Here is a 20,255-nt window from a genome sequence, read left to right as displayed (position 1 = left end):
TTAAAATATCATACAGTTCTTTTTATATTTATTTTTAAAATTTGATGTGGGGCTAATCATATTCTTCGTTTCCCAGGTTCCATCAGCCATGTGAATTGCGCACTGATAAACTTCAGCCTCAAGTTACAGTGATTTTACACCCCTCCCTTTTACCCCTAGCAGCCTATCAACCAAACAATGGGAACATAACCAGATAGCAGCTCCCTGACACCTGCATTGCTAAAAATGCTCCCATTCTTATGGTCCATATGAGAATAGCACTCAATAGTAAAACCCCCCCTAGTCCGGCCATGTTTCCTCCAGTGACACTAAGAAGAAGAAACAATAGCTTTTCTGAAAGCAGTTCCATTATGCAGTTCTGGCTCTTTCTGGAAGCACGGGATCAGGTACAAAGACCTGAGATACTGCCTACACAAGAACATTGTAACTAATAAAATACATTAATTGGATCAAGAATTACATTTTAAATAGTAGCATTAATTATTTGCACTGGGAACTGATCAGCGGGGGAGCAGTAGTAGCAAAATGCATATCACTAATTAGGTAATTTAATAGAGCTAATTAACTGTTAAAAGTTTTACCCATCACAAGACCTTTTTTTCTAGGGCTTGTACCTGCCTGGACTCCTAGCAATTAGCACACCATGCAATTGTTACTATTAACTTACATTAGCACATCAGGTGGGGTCAACAGGCTACTGACTGGAAAAAGCAACTAAAAGCAAACAAATCAATTGAAAAGGATAAGTATTTGTTATTAACTGTTATTTTATAGTAAGGTTTTATATTTAAATACTGTGGTTTATAGGCTTGGGTGCTAAATAGCAAAATAGGGTGTGCTATTGTGCTTACGCTTTGTCACAACCTGTTTTACATTGCAGTTAGTTTTCCCTCAGTTTGAGGTGGTGTGGTTTGATTAGTTGCACCTGAACAGACTGTATAAATAGAACCCCTGGGACTCCAGTGAGTCTTGCTCTAGTGTTTAGCTGCTCTTAAAGGGGAAGTAAAGTCTAAAATAGAATAATGCTAGAAATGCTGTATTTTGTATACTAAACATAAAGATGAACTTACTGCACCACAAGCCTAATCAAACAAATTATTTATACTTTCAAGGTTAGCCACAGTGGGTCACCATCTTGTAACTTTGTTAAACATCTTTGCAAGACCAAGACTGTGCACATGCTCAGTGTGGTCTGAGCTTCTTAGGGATCGTCATAAATTATCAAGACAGGGAAACAAACAAAGCTGCTTGAGTTCTGCATGGCTGGGAAGTAAGGCGGGGGCTCCCCCTGCTGTTCATAAGTATGATTGTTTCCCTGCAGAGCAGTTAGGGACCGTCTGACAATTCCTATCCACAGCAGTAAATGAAGGGAGAATTTCACTGCATACAGTCAGGTTTCTTATAAAAACAGTGCACATTTTTAAATTAAAGTATATTGGAGATTTCTTTTTCATTAAAGAAAGTAAAAATGGGATTTTATTTTTTTTGCCTTTACATGCCCTTTAAGTGGGGGATCTATAAGTGGAGTTGCAAACACCAGAGTTAAGTGGCGAATCTGTAAGTGGAGTTACAAATACAGGAGTTCCAAACTAAAGGAGGTTCAAACTAGGTCAAAAGTTTGTTCTAAACCCTAATTGTTTTATTCCTGTTTTGATCTGTAACTGGGATAATGAGTGCTAGCAAGATTGAAGGTCTGACCCAGTGCATAGTCTGCTATATGTATGCAGATTTGGAACAAGAGATCCAAACTGCTTACCTCTGTGGTGGTTGTGAGCAAAAAAAAAAGCCAAGAGAGCAGAGTCAGGCCTAAGAAGATTGTGGTTGTAGGGGATTCAATTATTAGGAAAGTGGATAGGGTAATCACTATAACCAAACAGTTTGCTGTCTACCTGGTGCCAGGGTTCAGCATGTGGTTGATCGAGTAGAAAAATTATTGGGCGGGGCTGGGCATGACCCAACTGTCTTGCATATCAGTACTAATGACAAAATAAATGGTAGATGGAAGACCTTAAAGAGTGATTTCAGGGATCTAGGCTCTAAGATCAAGGGAAGGTCTTCCAATGTTATTTTTTCCGAAATTTTGCCTGTGCCATGTGCAAGTTTAGGAAGACAGTGGGAGTTTAGGGAGCTAAATGTGTGGCTCAAGTCTTGGTGTAGGAAGGAAGGGTTTGGGTTCCTAGAGCACTGGGCTGATTTTTCCTTGGGGTACAACCTATACAGTCGTGATGGTTTGTACCTCAACGGAAGGGGGTCCACTGTGCTAGGGGAAAGAATGGCTAAGAGGTTGGAAAACTGTTTAAACTAGGCAAGGGGGGGGTGAGATAAAGAATTATGGGGAAGCTAGGGTAGAGAGGGCAGTGGGGTTAGTAAGGAGTCATGGGGGAGGAGTGAGGGGGCATACAGTTTACCAGCTAAGGAGGTCCCTCTAATACTAATTTAACATATAATTCTCCACTAAGTAATGCAAATTTCAAAAGTAAAAGTAGTAACCTCCGCTGTATGCTAGCAAATGCACGGAGTTTGTCAGGTAAAATGGGAGACCTGGAATTAATTGCATGCTCTAAAAATTATGATATAATTGGTATCACTGAGACCTGGTGGGATGAAACATGTGACTGGACTGTGAATTTAAATGGATTAAAAGAGGGATTAAAAAGGGTGGAGGAGTGTGTTTGTATGTAAAGCCTGAATTAAAGAAATAACAATAGCTGGCACTGGTGAGGGTGTAGAATCACTCTGGGTAGAGATTTAGACTGGGCAAAAGGTTACAAATAGAATTATCATTGGTGTATGCTATAAACCACCTCGTATAAGTGTTGAGTATGAAGCCCAGCTACTCTTGCAGATACAAGCGGCTTCACAGCTGGGTAAAGTTATTACTATGGGTGACTTCAATTATCCAGACATTGACTGGGGTAATGGGGTTGCCAAGACAGAAAAAGCTAGTAGGTTTGTTAATATGCTGAATGACAACTTTTTATTCCAGCTGGCCTCTGAGGAAGCTGATTGGACCAGCGAAACGCGTCAGGCAGTGGGGACAAGACGCTGACGAGCAGGAACGCAACCATGAGGGATAGGAAAAGCCGGCTCTTTTATTCCTACCCCGGAAAGACCTGGGCAACCTGCAAAGGACAGCTGATTTTATAGAAATGCAAGGCTGGGACAGACAAATCATTTATAAGGTACAAGGAAGCCAATAAATCATGCAAAGAAGCTATAAGGCAATATGGAAAAGGATATTGCAGCAAGCAGTAAAAATAATCCAAAATTATTTTTTAAATATGTTAATAATAAAAAATTAAGCAGGAAGGGGTGGGACTTTTAATATCAGAGGGGGGTCAGCTGGTTGATGAAAACAAAAAAAAGGTGCAGATTCTAAACACATATATTTTGTCTGTCTACACAAATACAGAACCAGTTATTGAAGGTTTCCTTCTTGATGGTCCCAATTCTAGTAATACAACTAATGATGCATGGTTCACACATGAAAGTACTGTTTCTATTTTTGCAGATGATACTAAATTGTGCAGAACTATAGGTTCCATGCAGGATAGATACTTTTTCCCAAAAACCACAAAATCTTCTGATTATTGCACGAAACACAGCACAGATCAAGATATCTATGGGACTTCTCCCATTGACTTATATGCAACCTCAGCAGGTCTGAGATGCCAGATTTTTGGATTTTGGCTTTTTCTATCCTCGGGTATAATAAATCCCTAAAAATATAAATAGTGTAATGAGACCCTTTGGAACAAAAATGAGAGAATATATATCCCCTGCTATTAGCCTATGATTAAGGGGTGTTCCTGAAATGCGTTAGACATCCATTCCACAGCAGCAACCTTTGTTTTTTAATGTATTAATAAATAATGTTTTTATTTTACTTAACGAGGAAATTTGTGCAATATTCTTTCTTTTTTGTTCAAGATAATCACAGTTTTGAGGAGCTCTGCATGAATGCAGGCACACTGAATCCTCTGCAGTCCTGCTTGAGACACAAAACAAAGGCCTTGTGAAATCTTCACATTTAATGAGACCCTTTATCCTATATACGGTATGGGAACTGTGTCTATTTGTGTGGTTAGTTGTGTTTAAAACCTTTTAATACTCAATTTCTGCACTGGTGAGAAATCCTATAAAGGGGTCTTTCACCTTCAAGTGCCTAAGTTTAGTAAATGGCTCTGCATGACAAAATGGCAAAACAACGAAAATTCGCCAGATTCCATTGGAGTCAATGGGAAGGTGAGATTACATTTCAGTTAATGACTAGTTTGCAAAAAAATTAATAAAAACATCAGTAACTTACAGATAATGCATATGTACCATATATTTATGTGTAAATGGATTAGATCTAAAATGATACGTGTACGCAATGTTACATGAGTTAGATTGAGATCAGTCATGGTTGCATAAATAATAAGAAGTATTTTCAACACCTTCAAGTGCTGGATGAAAACATTTTCTTTTTCTCTATTTCACTCATAGAAAAAAATACAAGAAATATAAGAATATAAATAAAAGAAAAAAAGAAAAGTCTTTGAGAAGGAGGAGGGTTCACCCTCAGTAGAAATTTTAAATTTCTTGGAACTCCTGCTGCATAACATCCAGCAACTGAATCAGCAGGTCTTCCCATCCCACCTCCTCCCCGCCCACATCCCGCCTCCACCCTGACCACTCCCCCTTCCTCATCCCAGGTAAGAGAGTGGCTGGGGAGGAGGGGTTTTTTTGTTAGCTACTGTGGGGTCCTCTATAGTTACCCCACTGACTCTAACTATGAACTTTACCCCAATATTTGCTTGATTGAGACCTATAATTCTCAGGGGGTGAGCCCTCGCAATGGCGTGGAGGCAGGGCGTAATACACTGTAATCAGTAGTATTATAAAATAATGGGTGCCAGTGGTTCTTTGAACTATAACCAAACTGATTTATTAGAACAGATCCACAAAGGAGAATATAGCAACGATACAGTGTACAGTCATGGAGTAGTCAATACATACTCACAATGAAGACCATTAGTAGAGCAATTCCTCTGCAGAGCTTGACAAGGCAACGTTGTCCTGATCTAATCCCTTCTAATACTCCTTGGTGGAGCCAAGAGCTGCTCATATAGGTAGCTATCTATTTGGATACATCTCTTAGATAGAACTGTGACAGGATCTAGCTGCACATTATTCATCCTACACTATTGATGGTTCCACAGGTAACTCCACATTCCTCTGGCAAAAAACCCTTAGTCCGAATGGCTCATTCAATATATATTACATAGTACCACCTAGCAGCAAACCTTGTGGGAGTTAGGGACCATGCTGTGACTAAGGGCCCCTGTAGTGGCCAAACCTTAGGCCAAACCTTAGGGGGAATGCATAATAAATGAGGACACATTTATCAGTCCCCTACAAGTGTATCTAGTATCATCCCTGTCATCATTAAAATCTTACCCTGTATCAGACCCTACGTCATATGTGGCAACACATATGTTGGGTTATACCATGCTCTACTCCTCCTCAGACAGGAATGCACCCCCATGCCAGTCCACTACTCAAAGCTATTGGACTAAGTTATCTCAGGCTCAAACAGTAACTGGGAATATGGGGAGTCCCCCAAGCACTGAGCTGGCGGGTGAGGTGATCTCCTTCAGCAGATAAGGTCCTCCTAACCAGAGGAACACCAAATCTCTTGCTTTCTTCTGACAATTTCCTTGACCGGATCACAGTTGGAAACTGACCAGCTGGTATACATATTTCCCTTAATATTTTGGAACCTTAAAAAAAAATTATAAATGTAAATTGCAAAAATGCGGACAATAACACTCTCACCAATTTTACATTCGCTTATATTAAAGGTTAACATATCTTTTAATGCACAAGACTTTGATTTTATTTATTTCAGGTTCATAGTTGCCGGCACCCCAACATGAACATTAAATTCTAAGTTTGAATTCTGATTGCCAGAACATTAAAATATACACGTTATAACAAGGGCTATGGCAATTCATTTTATGGCATCTTTTTCATGACTGGAGACAGGTCTGCAGGAATCCCGATCCAGTGAGGAAGATAAAAAGTTTCATACTTGAATCTTTTGAGAAAATCTGATTCTGGTAAAGTGTAATTTGCAAGATAAACTGTTTCTCCTCCCACCAAGTACCCTGCCCAGAACCCAAACGTCCCTATGCTCATAATAGTGTGGTTACAGTGGGCCAGGAGGGCAAAGTCCCTGTTAGGAGAACCTTCTTTCCCATCTCCAGCAAAGTGAACGTCCCCAGTTGAGTTATCAATATTCTCCTTGCACCAATCCATGCCATTACTGGTGATTATAAAGAGAGGGTTTTCATACTGTGCTCTGAAGTAGTCCATGGCTTTTTTAAAGTAGGCCTTGTCTCCGAGGACCCCTAATCTACCAGGCAAAATACGGACATAGTCTCCTCTGCGAACATGCACACCAACGAAAGTTACGTTTTTCCTACCTCCCTGTACTCTGGAGAGGTAGTCATTGGCTTCTGCTGTAATAAAATCATGGAATGTGAATTCCCGAAGAATCTCCTCCTGTATGTGATGGAAGAAAGTCCATGAGCAAGGATAGCCATTTAGTTTGACATAAGCTGCTTGGATGTCTTTATACTCAGGGGACATCCAGTTATGAAGTGTGATGACTTTCCACTTAATCCTCTTATCCACCTCACTGTGCATTACTGGCAGGGTGATTTGGAACATTTTTGATAGCTGTTTGTGCATTTCAGGCAAAATATAAGCCTGGCGACTATTTATCTTTGCAAGGGCATAAAGAGTTGCGTATTCCCCCATCAGATTTCCCAATCGTCCCATTGGGTTTGCAGTCCACATGCCTGTCGTAAATTGCTTGTTGATCATAACCAAATCCATTGTAATGTTCTCGTTATAATATTCATTATTAGTAGATAGTCCTATCATTCCTCCTTTGGTTTTTGAATAATATATGTAGGACATTATACTGAGTGAGAAGATGACTATTGCAGCAAATATGTACCGTAAATTCATAGTTCCGAGTTGAGGTTTTTAACCTTTGAACACAGAAAGAAAAGTACATTGGCATCTTCCGCTTTAAAGATTTTTAAAAAAAAATTAGGGGCACATTTACCTAGGGTCGAATATCGAGGGTTAATTAACCCTCGATATTCGACCGTCGAAGTTGAATCCTTCGACTTCGAATATCGAAGTAGAAGGATTTACCGATATTCCTACGATTGAACGATCGAAGGAATAATCGTTCGATCAAACGATTAAATCCTTCGAATCGAACGATTTGAAGGATTTTAATCCATCGATCGAAGGATATTCCTTCGATCAGGAAATTGTTAGGAAGCCTATGGTGACCTTCCCCATAGGCTAACATTGGCCTCGGTAGGTTTTAGGTGGCGAACTAGGGGGTCGAATTTTTTTTTAAAGAGACAGTACTTCGACTATCGAATGGTCGAATAGTCGAACGATTTTTAGTTCGAATTGTTCGATTCTAAGTCGAAGGTCGAAGTAGCCCATTCAATGGTCGAAGTAGCCATATTCGAACATTCGAAATTCAAACTTTTTTCCCTTTATTCCTTCACTCGAGCTAAGTAAATGGGCCCCTTAATCAACTTCTTTCTGATATGGAAAAACTTGCTGCTCTGATGTTACTCTACTTAGGAAAAGACATGAGAAAAGTTATCTATTTTTTTTCCTAATTAGAGGAACATCAGACCAACCCTCTTTCTTTCTTCTGTCAAGTTACTAAAGTCAGAAACTGATGCAGTCCAACAAAATAGTATAAATTGATTTCTATTGTCCATTAAAGGAATACTATACCCCCCAAACAATGTAGGTCTCTATAAAAAGATATTGCATAAAACAGCTCATATGTAAAATCCTGCTTCATGTAAATAAACCATTTTCATAATAATATACTTTTCTAGTAGTATGTGCCATTGGGTAATCATAAATAGAAAATTGCCATTTTAAAAAATAAGGGCCGCCCCCCGGGATCGTAGGATTCACTGTACTCACAAACATAACAACAAACCATACATGTTAGGTCACATGAGCCAATTAACAGACAGAGTTGTGTCTTTTGCTTCCACACTTCTTCCTGTTACAGTTAGAGCTGTAGTATTTCTGGTCAGGTGATCTCTGAGGCAGCACACAGACCATCACGAAATGGTGGTTCAAGGCAAGAGCTGTAAAAGGGCAGTATTTACTTAAATATATATTCCAGTTTGGTAAGATTCTTTAATATGCCACTTAATATGATATGAACTATCTGTTGCTTAAGTGTTCATTTTGGGGGTATAGTTTTCCTTTAAGGGGTTGTTTGCCTTCCAAATACTTTTTTTTTTTTTTTTTTTTTTTTTTTTTTTTTAGTTCAGTTCATTTCAGATTGTTCACCAGAAATACTTTTTTCAATTGCTTTCAGTAGTTTTTTAAAAATTGTTTTTCCAAAATTGAAGTTTAAAGTTGAATGTTCGTGTCTCTGGTGTTTGAGTCTGGCAGCTCAGTAATTCAGGTGCAGATTCTGAACTGTTACAATTTTGCAACATTTAGTTGATACATTTCTCAGCAGCATCTCTGGAGTATTAGCAACTATTGTATCGATTCTAACAGCTGCCTTTAATGAAACGCAGGGATTCTGCTCAGTAGGGACAGAGTCAGTTACCCCCTTCCTCCCTCCCAGAGCTGCTTCATAATGACATAAGAAGGTGAAACATGAAACTTTACACTTCAATATTAGGAAAATGGTCACAAATAAAAAATAGAAAGTAGACAACTAAAGTGGAAAAAGTTTTGGAAGGTGAAAAACCCCTTATGATTCTTACCTTATCTCTCCTCACCTTTTCATATTTCAAAAAACAAAATCAGAAGCAAAAGGACAAAGAAAATATCTATTATGAGACCTTTTTAGTTCCGCACTTGAATTGCAAATGAGAGATCAGTTCTTGTACCTTAATCTTTATTTCCTAATTAACCGTGTGTATGTGCGTAACAAAAAACGTGCGTACAGTATATTAAAGTCGTATTACAATCCACCTACCCATAAACAATTATAGCCCTTGTAATTCAGAGTTCAGACTAAGGGCACAGTCCAATATATAGTAAAATATGTGTCTTCACCAGATAGAAAATAATTCATCCACGCATACTATGGAAGTAGAAGGCAGATATGCAAAGTACATGAACAGGAAAGGCATCAGGTAAACTGGCCATACACGGAGAGATCTGCTTGTGGGCGATGTTGCCAAATGGCAATGGCCCATTAAGGTGGGTGATATCGGCTGATCCGATCGTGGGCTCTAGGGCCCAATGATCAAATCATAATGCTGCCAATACTGGCGGTCGGATTGCGGGACATAATCTACGAACAGATGTGGCCGCAATCCGACGGGATTTTTAACCTTGCGCGTGTCACGGTCGGCACCCTAAACCAGAACTAGTGCCAAGCGCCCTGGTCTCGGCTCTGTTTCACCAGTAGTATGACCGCCTTTGGCTTCGGGAGGAGCCCTCAGCGTACTCAGATGCCACCTGGACTTTTCGAGAGGAGCAAGGCGAGGAGTTCTGGCAAGGGGCACGACAGTTGTTAGGCCAAAGGTCACGGTAAAACAGGAAAGACAGATTCGTGGTCAGACTGGCCGGGTCGAGGCAGGCAGATAGCTAGAATCGTCAGGCAGGCAAGGGTCAAAACTGGGTAATCAATCAGATGGGATGAGGCAGAATCGGAGTCAAATAACAGGCAGAGGTCAAACCAGAACGTCAATTAGGAGGGTTAAACAGAATCGAGGTCGGTTTCAGGCAAGGGTCAGGTTCCAGAGATCAGAGTAGTCAAACAGCCAGGCAGGGTCAAACACAGAAATCAAACAGACTAGAACAAGGTACAAGGCACCAGGAACAAAACCTATCACGGGCAAAGAATCCAATGTAATGGCCCTTTAAATACCGAGAATGCTTTGCGCGTGTGACGTCAGCGCGCCTGCACAGATAAATATAGCAGAGGCACGCTGCGCGCCCCCTTAGTTCACCGGCACATCAGGGAGTGAAGACCGGCGTGGCGGGTGTCCCCGCCGAGAGCACGGCGGGCTTCCCCGCCGGCCCGCTAGACCACTACGTACGTAGCTTTTATTACAGTGCGACCAACATCTGGCCCGACTTAATTATACTACTACTAATAATAATTAAATAATACTACTACTACTACTACTAATATTATTAATAATATATCAATGATATATTATATACAATTATATATAAAAATGTATATCATTACTATTATTATCATTATGTTATAGAAAGTTTGAGCAGGAGAAAAATTCAGATATTCTTTTTACATTGCTTCGGAAAATAGTGCCCTAGTGAAGTTAATGAAGGTTTATTGTGAAGAGCAATTTATGCAAATTTATATTCTGAACATTCTAGGCTGAATCCAACACATTTTGCAGGATACGACTTGAGCACATTCAGGTGAACCAACACATGTTGTTCTTCGCATCGTTTATAATAAATTCCACAGAAGAAAATCACTGCAAAAATAGATACCACAAAAACACCCAACGCCCATGTATTTTGCACAGAAGAGGTGCTGCGAAAAAATTCACTGAAAAGAGCTGCAAAAAAAAAAAGTACATTGTCTTCAATGCATTTTGCAAGTTTTCACAATTTTGCCAATTTTTCCTTAATTAGGTGAATTTTCAGTGAACAGAAATAGGACAGATTCGCATATTATTAATCATCACCCCCTTCAGCCTGCTCAGCTTGGACCTGTTGATGTGGCAATTGCATAATTTCAGTCTGCACATGCATTTGTAAAATACAAATTATACATTTATGTGATGTCATATCGGGAATACCATCATCTATAAGGATGAAGTATGAAGGGGGTTATTTTCAGCAGAGAATTATAATAATAATTTGATTCTTCTCTTCTTATTGCTACTTTTTATTACTTGTCTCTCTATTCAGGTCCTCTCCTATTCATATCCCAGTCGCTAAGTCAAATGCATGGTTGCAAGGGTAATTTGGGCCCTAGCAACCAGATTGCTGAAATTGCAAACTGGAGAGCTGCTGAATAAAATAACACATAATAAAAAATTAAAACCAAATGCATTATGTCTCAGAAAGGTATTCTTACATCATACTACAAGTTACTTTATAGGTGAACAAAACCTTTAAAGGGGAAGTAAAGTCTAAAATAGAATAAGGCTAGAAATGCTGTATTTTGTATACTAAATATAAACATTAAGTTACTGAACCACAAGCCTAATCAAACAAATGATTTATGCTTTCAAAGTTGGCCACAGGGGGTCACCATCTTGTAACTTTGTTAAACATCTTTGCAAGACCAAGACTGTGCACATGCTCCGTGTGGTCTGGGCTGCTTAGGGATTGTCATAAATTATCAAAACAGCACAAGTCAAATAATATCTGCCAGAAGCCGATACAGCAAGACTGATTAATAACCAGAATATACAGACTGCACTGGGTCCTGTGTTGTCATGTAATCTAATGTGGATTTTATAGTTTTTGTATTGTTTAATACAAACTTTCTCCAACTCTGCAGAACCAGTGGCTGCAGCAAAATAATCCTCCAAATAGAATCACAGTTTATCTGTTTAAATCTGGCTCAATGATCTTTGTCTCTGGAATTGGAAACAGTAAAGGGGATGTAAAGGCAAAAATAAAATCCAAGATAAATCTCTACACAGTCGCCGACTGCTCTTCAATGAAACAAAGCTGCTTGAGTTCTGCATGGCTGGGAAGTAAGGGGGGTGCTCCCTCTGCTGTTCATAAGTATGATTGTTTCCCAGCAGAGCAGTTAGGCACCGTCTGACAATTCCTATCCACAGCAGTAAATGAAGAGAGAATTTCACTGCATAAAGTCAGATTTCTTATAAAAACGATACACATTTTTTCATTAAAGTATATTGGAGATAGGTTTCTTTTTCATTAAAGAAAGTAAAAATGGGATTTTATTTTTTTTGCATTTACATGCCCTTTAAGTTTTTTATGCAATTTGGAAGACTGCACTTTGCTACTTCTTGAGCTGTTCTTCCAACTATCTCCAGCAGTAACACTAACTGGCTTCCAAGCGGGGCTTCCAGGAATACACGTGAAAGTAAGTAAATATTCACCATTTACTTACTAGGGAAAGGCACAATAGGCGGCTCCCTAAGGCACCAGGTATCATAATTACCAAGAACTGGCACATAGAAACAATGTAAACAGGCACTAGCGACTAGCCTCTGTGTTTTATTGTGTCAAAATGACTGCAAAATGACAGCTGTGTTGCAGTACAGAGCCTCGTAAAAAGTAAAACCAAAACTCAACACCAGTGTCAAGTTGCAGGTCAAAAGTATCCAACTATATATACCTATTACTTAAATATATTGTTGCAAATCTTATAAAATACATTTAAATTGAAACATTAAAATAGTGGGGGGGGGGGTTTTAATCAAAGGTCGAGTTGTGTTTTCTCCCAAAAAAAATTAGTTTTTTGAGGTCCAAAGCTCAAACTTTCAGGTTTAAAAAAAACTTGCATTTTTCAGGGGCCTTTAAAAGAAAAACTCAAATTTTTCAAGTTAAAAAAAAATCGAATTAGTCGAGATTTATGGTATCCCGAATCTGAAAATAGCTCCAATCCAAAAAATACTCCAGCTAAAACCTGTCAAGCTCATGTAAAAGTCAATGGCAGAGGTCCTTTCAACCAAGTGAAGATGTTAAAAGTCTTCATGATGTTTGGGTTTTTTGAGTTGGTTTCCCTTGTATACTCACCTAATTCGACCAATTCAAGTTTTTTCTCACGGAAAACTCAATTAATTCTAGTTTTCGGGTTGTTCAACCTGAATTCACTGATTTGAGTTTTTTCTTAAATTAGAAAACATTTGAGTTTGTGAGTTCATTCGATGTGTAAAACCTCACAAAACTTTTTGTTTTGACCTTTGATAAATAACCCCCATAGTTTCACATGCAAAGGTTTTCTTTCCAGCATTACCTGTGGTACGTGCTATTGGTACACAATTCATACCTGAAAGGAAATCTTCAAACACACATCATCACAGCCAAATATGGCAACGTCACACTTACAACAAAACGGAAGATGGATTACCAAAAATACTGATTCAGGAATGGACACTTTTATTTTGGACTCTTTTATATGGATAATATAAGCAAAAAGATACAAATGGACATTTTTTGCACAAGATGTTTAATTGATTAAGATAAAAGTTCCCGCCCAGCATCTCGCCTGACCTTTCCCCACCCTCACTTATTGCTATTTAAAGGGATACTGTCATGGGAAAATTTTTTTTTTTCAAAACGCATCAGTTAATAGTGCTGCTCCAGCAGAATTCTGCACTGAAATCCATATCTCAACAGAGCAAACAGATTTTTTTATATTCAATTTTGAAATCTGACATGGGGCTAGACATTTTGTCAATTTCCCAGCTGCCCCTGGTCATGTGACTTGTGCCTGCACTTTAGGAGAGAAATGCTTTCTGGCAGGCTGCTGTTTTTCCTTCTCAATGTAATTGAATGTGTCTCAGTGGGACATGGGTTTTTACTATTGAGTGTTGTTCTTAGATCTACCAGGCAGCTGTTATCTTGTGTTAGGGAGCTGTTATCTGGTTACCTTCCCATTGTTCTTTTGTTTGGCTGCCGGGGGGGGGGGAAGGGGGGGTGTTATCACTCCAACTTACATTACAGCAGTAAAGAGTGATTGAAGTTTATCAGAGCACAAGTCACATGACTGGGGCAGCTGGGAAATTCACAATGTGTCTAGCCCCATGTCAAATTTCAAAATGTAATATAAAAAAATCTGTTTGCTCTTTTGAGAAATGGATTTCAGTGCAGAATTCTGCTGGAGCAGCACTATTAACTGATGCGTTTTGAAAAAAAAATTTTTTCCCATGACAGTATCCCTTTAAATAGCAATAAGTGAGGGTGGGGAAAGGTCAGGCGAGATGCTGGGCGGGAACTTTTATCTTAATCAATTAAACATCTTATGCAAAAAATGTCCATTTGTATCTTTTTGCTTATATTATCCATATAAAAGTGTCCAAAATAAAAGTGTCCATTCCTGAATCGGTATTTCTGGTAATCCATCTTCCGTTTTGTTGTAAGTGATCCATCTAATCTTGTTACAAGTGTCCATAAAAGTTCCATAGAAATCCCATAAATATACATATATGTAAAAAGGGTACAAAAATCTATTATATATGAAAATTGTGATATATTATTCCAATAAATTAATATCAAAGAACCTTTTCATGTGAAATTCAATATATAAAATTTAAAATGAGCATGTAGCTAATATAGGAAAATCTGAGATGCTTATATTACCTTTCTTGTTAAGTTATATTCAGATTCTGTATTCTCCTAGTTTTTGTAGCAGGTAATGTCAACACTCAGAGTTATCCAATTCCCAGACCTTAATCAATAACCTTAGAAAGGAAAAAGACAATTATTAATCTTTAAAAACATCATGTAATCATCATAATCTACTTTCCTACTGATGGATAAACATGGCGGGAGTGTAGTCCCTGTTTAATCCCCTGGGCCAGACTATGCTATTTTTTGGGTTGTTTCGCATGAAACAACCCAAAGAATCAAAAAAAAATCAAGGATAGAATATCCAAGCACAAATCTACTATCTGCAAGGAATTAACAGCTTTACCAGTGCCAGCTCATTTTAAACAAGCGAAGCATTCAGTGAGCCAACTTCAATTTCAGGTAATTGACCCAGTTGAGCCACTTAAGGTGGCCATACACGGATAGATCCGCTCGTTTGGCGATGTCGCCAAACGAGCGGATCTCCCTCCGATATGCCCACCTTGAGGTGGGCAATATCGGGCTGATCCGATCGTGGGCCCTAGGGCCCAACGATCGGATCCTAGCGTTCACCAAACGGGCGGTCGGATCGCGGGACCGCATCAACGAACAGATGCGGCCGCGATCCGACGGGATTTTTAATCCCATCCGATCGAGATCTGGCCGACTTTCGGCCAGATCTCGATCGGGGAAGCCCGTCGGGGGCCCCCATACACGGGCCAATAAGCTGCCGACACGGTCTGTCGGCAGCTTTTATCGGCCCGTGTATGGCCACCTTTAGAAGAGGGGGGGAGATAGGTTAATGCAATTGCATAGGCTAGAGATTCAGTGGATTCACAGACTGGACACAGTCTGGCCCAGGGGATTAAACAGGGACTACACTCCCGCCATGTTTATCCATCAGTAGGAAAGTAGATTATGATGATTACATGATGTTTTTAAAGATTAATAATTGTCTTTTTCCCTTTTTCCTTTCTAAGGTTATTGATTAAGGTCTGGGAATTGGATAACTCTGAGTGCTGACATTACCTGCTACAAAAACTAGGAGAATACAGAATCTGAATATAACTTAACAAGAAAGGTAATATAAGCATCTCAGATTTTCCTATATTGCCGAATTTCTATTAGCTACATGATCAATTTAAATTTGATATCATGAATTTCACATGAAAAGGTTCTTTGATATATTAATATTTATTGGAATTATTGGAATAATATATCACAATTTTCGTATGTAATAGATTTTTGTACCCTTTTTACGTAGTATATTTATGGGTTTTCTATGGAACTTTTATGGACACTTGTAACAAGATTAGATGGATCACTTACAACAAAACGGAAGATGGATTACCAGAAATACTGATTCATGAATGGACACTTTTATTTTGGACACTTTTATATGGATAATATAAGCAAAAAGATACAAATGGCCATTTTTTGCACAAGATTTTAATTGATTGAGATAAAAGTTTCCGTCCAGGATCTCCCCTCACTTATTGCTATTTAACACAGAGTGTTGAGTGTAATTATAGGCTTTATAAAGGGCCCTGTGAGGCCGAAACGTTGCCCTTTGACTACTTGAATTGGAGACAATAAATACCACGAATATAAACCCATTCATCTTGTCAGTGTGCCGCAGTGCTTTGGACTTTGCATGTGTATTCCCTAACCCATGGCAGGTGGGATATTTTACTGCTGAACACCTGATTTCGAAAGAAAGCATACAGAGGTAGAGCACTTCAACATTGTATGGTTCAAATGGGAGTCACTGACCCTATCTAAAACAAATGCTCTGTAAAGCTACAAATGTGTTGTTATTGCTACTTTTTATTACTCAGGCCTCTCCTATTCATATTCCAGTCTTTTATTCACATCAGTGCATGGTTGCTAAGGTCATTTGGACTCTAGCAACCAAACTGCTGAAATTGCAAATTGAAGAGCTGAATATAAAGCTGAATAACTCAAAAACCACAAATAATAAAAAATGAAAACAAACTGCAAATTTTCTCAGAATATCACTCTCTAAATACATCATGTGAATAGGTTTCCTTCCAGTGTGCGTGTGCCATCTTGTGGTCAAAGATGGCAGTGCCAACACCATTGCACAGCTCTGAAATTCTGGTTGCATAATGGGTTAACAGCTAACATACAGAAGCTATTTGTGATGCGGATGGGTGGGGGGCAAAAAAGATGGGTTTAAAGGAGGGATTACACTGCAGAATGTACTTTAGTCAGTCATCCTGGACACCGTTTGTTTAGCCACATCATATGTGATTATTTGAACTCTCTGGAAGGCCTCTGGTGACACCCAGTGGATGCATTTGTGTATTTAAATGTATTATTTCTATCTGTAGGGCTACATAAAACATAAGCATGGAACCCAAACTCCCGGAGTGTCATCTGAAAAGTCATATTTATAATCTTAAATAGTGATGGGCGTATTTATTCGCCAGGTGCGAATTCCAACGTTTTGCCGCCAGCAAATAAATTTGCAAAACTGCAGTGAAAATTCCCAAAATGAGACTCTGGCGGCACTTCGCAAATTTTTCAGGACAAATTCGCCCATCACTAATTCTAAACTAAATCTAATAAGGTCAAGGATAACTCTATTCCTTAACTCTTGATGTTGCTTGACTACAGCTCCCACCATCACCAATGTATAATCAAGGGTTAATACATGCTTGGAGTTGTCAGGGGCCATTTACGACCACAAGTGCAGTGTACATAGCGCTCACTGCAATCGGGCCTGATGCTTTAAAATGCATCTGTTATTTGTGAGCTTTTTTAATTCAAATGCACATTGCAGTCAGTATTGTCAGCATGGGGCTTGTGTGGTTACACACCATTAGCATGTGATTCTTATGGTGCAAGTCTGTTGCATCAATTTATGCTGCCCTCTTGGAATTGGAATTACCGCATGTTTAGTGGTTTCATCGCATTAATTAGTGCACATTGCGGATCGCGTCGAAGTTGCCTGTGGTGTCCTACCCTAACCTTATTTCCGTCGCATTCGATTTCTCGCAGGCGTTTTGTCACAGCGCGTCGGATCGCGACGAAAACGTCCATGTAGTCCTATCCTAAGAGGAAGTGCAAGTGCCTTTAATAAATGGTACCATATGTTTTATGATCGCAATTGCAGCTGTATTCTTATATAAGCCGTGTTCAATAACTGGGGGGCCAAAGCTTGAGAAATAAGGTATTAAATGAGTTCCCTTTGCTAAATAAAAAAAACATAGAATCTTCAAATTATAAATAATTTTTACATGGTGGATGGTTTCCAAACATGCACAGATCTGGTATGCCAACATTGCCATTGTCTGTAGGGTAGTGCAGTTCACACAGTTTTGCAAGGTGGGCGGTTTAGACAATACTCAAGGTGTGGGCAGTTTAAACAGACAGTTCTGCAGGGGTGGGTAGTATCCACATACAGTTCTGCAGGGGTGGGCACTTCAACAGACAGTTCTGCATTGGTGGGCAGTTTCCACAGACAGTTCTGCATGGTTCGACAGACATCTTTACAGGGGTGGGCGGTTTAGACAGTTCTGCAAGGTTGGACAGTTCTTCGGGGGTGGGCAGTTTAGACAGTGAAGACAGTCCTACAGGGGTGGGCAGTTGCAATGGACAGTTCTGCAGGGGTGGTCAGTTAGATAAACTCCTCTTTGCAATTCCACCACAACTCAAATCAAAATCGAAAAAGCAGTGCCTATACTGAGTGCAAGGATTGCCACAATCCAACTTAGAAGTAAGTTAGAAGTAAGAGCATTGTTAATTCATTCTTTTAATTGGAGGCACTTTGTTAAAGGGATACTGTCATGGGAAAAAAACATTTTTTTCAAAATCAGTTAATAGTGCTGCTCCAGCAGAATTCTGCACTGAAATCCATTTCTCAAAAGAGCAAACAGATTTATTTATATTCAATTTTGAAATCTGACATGGGGCTAGACATTTTGTCAATTTCCCAGCTGCCCCAGGTCATGTGACTTGTGCCTGCAATGCTTTCTGGCAGGCTGTTGTTTTTCCTTCTCAATATAACTGAATGTGTCTCAGTGGGACATAGGTTTTTATTATTGAGTGCTGTTCTTAGATCTACCAGGCAGCTGTTATCTTGTGTTAGGGAGCTGTTATCTGGTTACCTTCCCTTTGTTCTTTTGTTAGGCTGCTGGGGGGAAAAAGGGAGGGGGTGATATAACTCTAACTTGCAGTACAGCAGTAAAGAGTGATTGAAGTTTATCAGAGCACAAGTCACATGACTTGGGGCAGCTGGGAAATTGACAAAATGTCTAGCCCCATGTCAGATTTCAAAATTGAATATAAATAAATCTGTTTGCTCTTTTGAGAAATGGATTCCAGTGCAGAATTCTGCTGGAGCAGCACTATTAACTGATTCATATTGAAAAAAATGTTTTTTTCCCATGACAGTATCCCTTTAAAAATAAGGTATGGCTCATCATGTACAAACCCTGCATTATCAATTATTTAAGATTAACTTATTCTTTGGTGATTATTACTGTAATATGTGGACATAAAAATATGTTTAAACTGTTCATCTGGCAGCCTCCACATTATATAACTGGTAACATATAACTGGTAACTGGTAAAATTTAATATAACCTTCCTGAAGTAAGAAACTTTCTAAATAAAATCAATTAAAAATTCTGCATCGAAAGTATCAAGTTTATATTCACTATTCCTCTCTCAGCATCTATTTCTCTTCATTCTGTCTTCATGCAGAAGTATCATATAGGGGCTCCCTTTCCTAACAGATGTATTAGAGCTCACTCAGTACAATCACAATCTAACAAAATAACTGACTTTTGCACAAATCCTGCATATCGAGAGACATGGAGGCACATTTACTAAGCTCGAGTGAAGGATTCAAAGTAAAAATAACTTTGAATTTCAAAGTTTTTTTTGGGGTACTTCGCCCAACGAATAGGCTACTTCGACTTGAAGGATTTGAACTAAAAATCGTTCGACTATTAAAAACTTTGACTACATACAGTACTTCGCCACTTTAAACCTACCGAGCTACAATGTTAGCCTATGGGGACCTTCCCCATTACTTTTCTAAGGGTTTTTTGATCTAAGGAAAATCCTTCGATCGATGGATTAAAATCCTTCGAAACGTTCGATTAGAAGGATTTAATAGATTTTTCCTTCGATCGATCGAAGTATTTGCGGTAAATCCTTCGACTTCGATATTCGAAGTCGAAGGATTTTACTTCTAGGGTCGAATATCGAGGGTTAATTAACCCTCGATATTCGACCCTTAGTAAATGTGCCCCATGATGTCTGGTGATTTTAATAGAGTGAGCTCTAATACATCTTCTGGGCAAAAGGAGCCCCCAATAAGATATATTGGACCATTCATCTGACACCCAATTCCTGAATGAAGACAGAATGAAGAGAAACAGATGCTGAGAGAGGAATAGTGAAGATAAACTTGATCAGAAACAGTACAAAATGTTTAATTGAGAAAGGGGCCTTGCTGACTCGAAACATGTTGTGTATTTTAGAATAAAAGTTTTTCAGCACAGTACTGCCTATGCTTTGCGGCCTCCTTCACACAACGTGTATTGATGAAAATGTTTAATTGATTGTATTTAGAAAGTTTCTTATTCGGTATGCTGATCGTTCCCCTTTAATTTTAAAAAAAAAAAACAACTGAAGGAGTATGGTGAAATATAGGCAATCGAACATCAGGTCATGAAAGTGTAATATTGTATGAATAAATATTTTATGTGTCCTGTGATTTGTCACTGATCTGTCATAAACGTAATGATACAAACAGCATGAGCAGAAATATAAACTATAAAGAAATATAATCAGTATTATCATTACATCTGGTGGTGATTAGTGTTATTAGCAAGGCCGCCCTTAGCCTGCGTGCAACCCGAGACACCCCACCGCCCAAATGAGAAGTAAAAGTTATT

General features: G+C 39.0%; 1 protein-coding gene across 1 annotated transcript; it reads right to left on the bottom strand.

The window, feature by feature from the left end:
• Positions 1-4,878: 4,878 nt before the first annotated feature.
• LOC108697042 (galactoside alpha-(1,2)-fucosyltransferase 1) lies at positions 4,879-7,041 on the bottom strand. The gene has a single exon (XM_018226716.2). It carries the CDS (start codon positions 7,018-7,020, stop codon positions 6,001-6,003), a length of 1,020 nt encoding a protein of 339 aa, XP_018082205.1. The 5' UTR covers positions 7,021-7,041; the 3' UTR covers positions 4,879-6,000.
• Positions 7,042-20,255: the final 13,214 nt, after the last annotated feature.

Source organism: Xenopus laevis, chromosome 7L, assembly GCF_017654675.1.
Source record: "Xenopus laevis strain J_2021 chromosome 7L, Xenopus_laevis_v10.1, whole genome shotgun sequence".
Classification (NCBI taxonomy): Eukaryota; Metazoa; Chordata; class Amphibia; order Anura; family Pipidae; genus Xenopus; species Xenopus laevis.
This window is presented reverse-complemented; position numbering and strand designations above follow the sequence as displayed.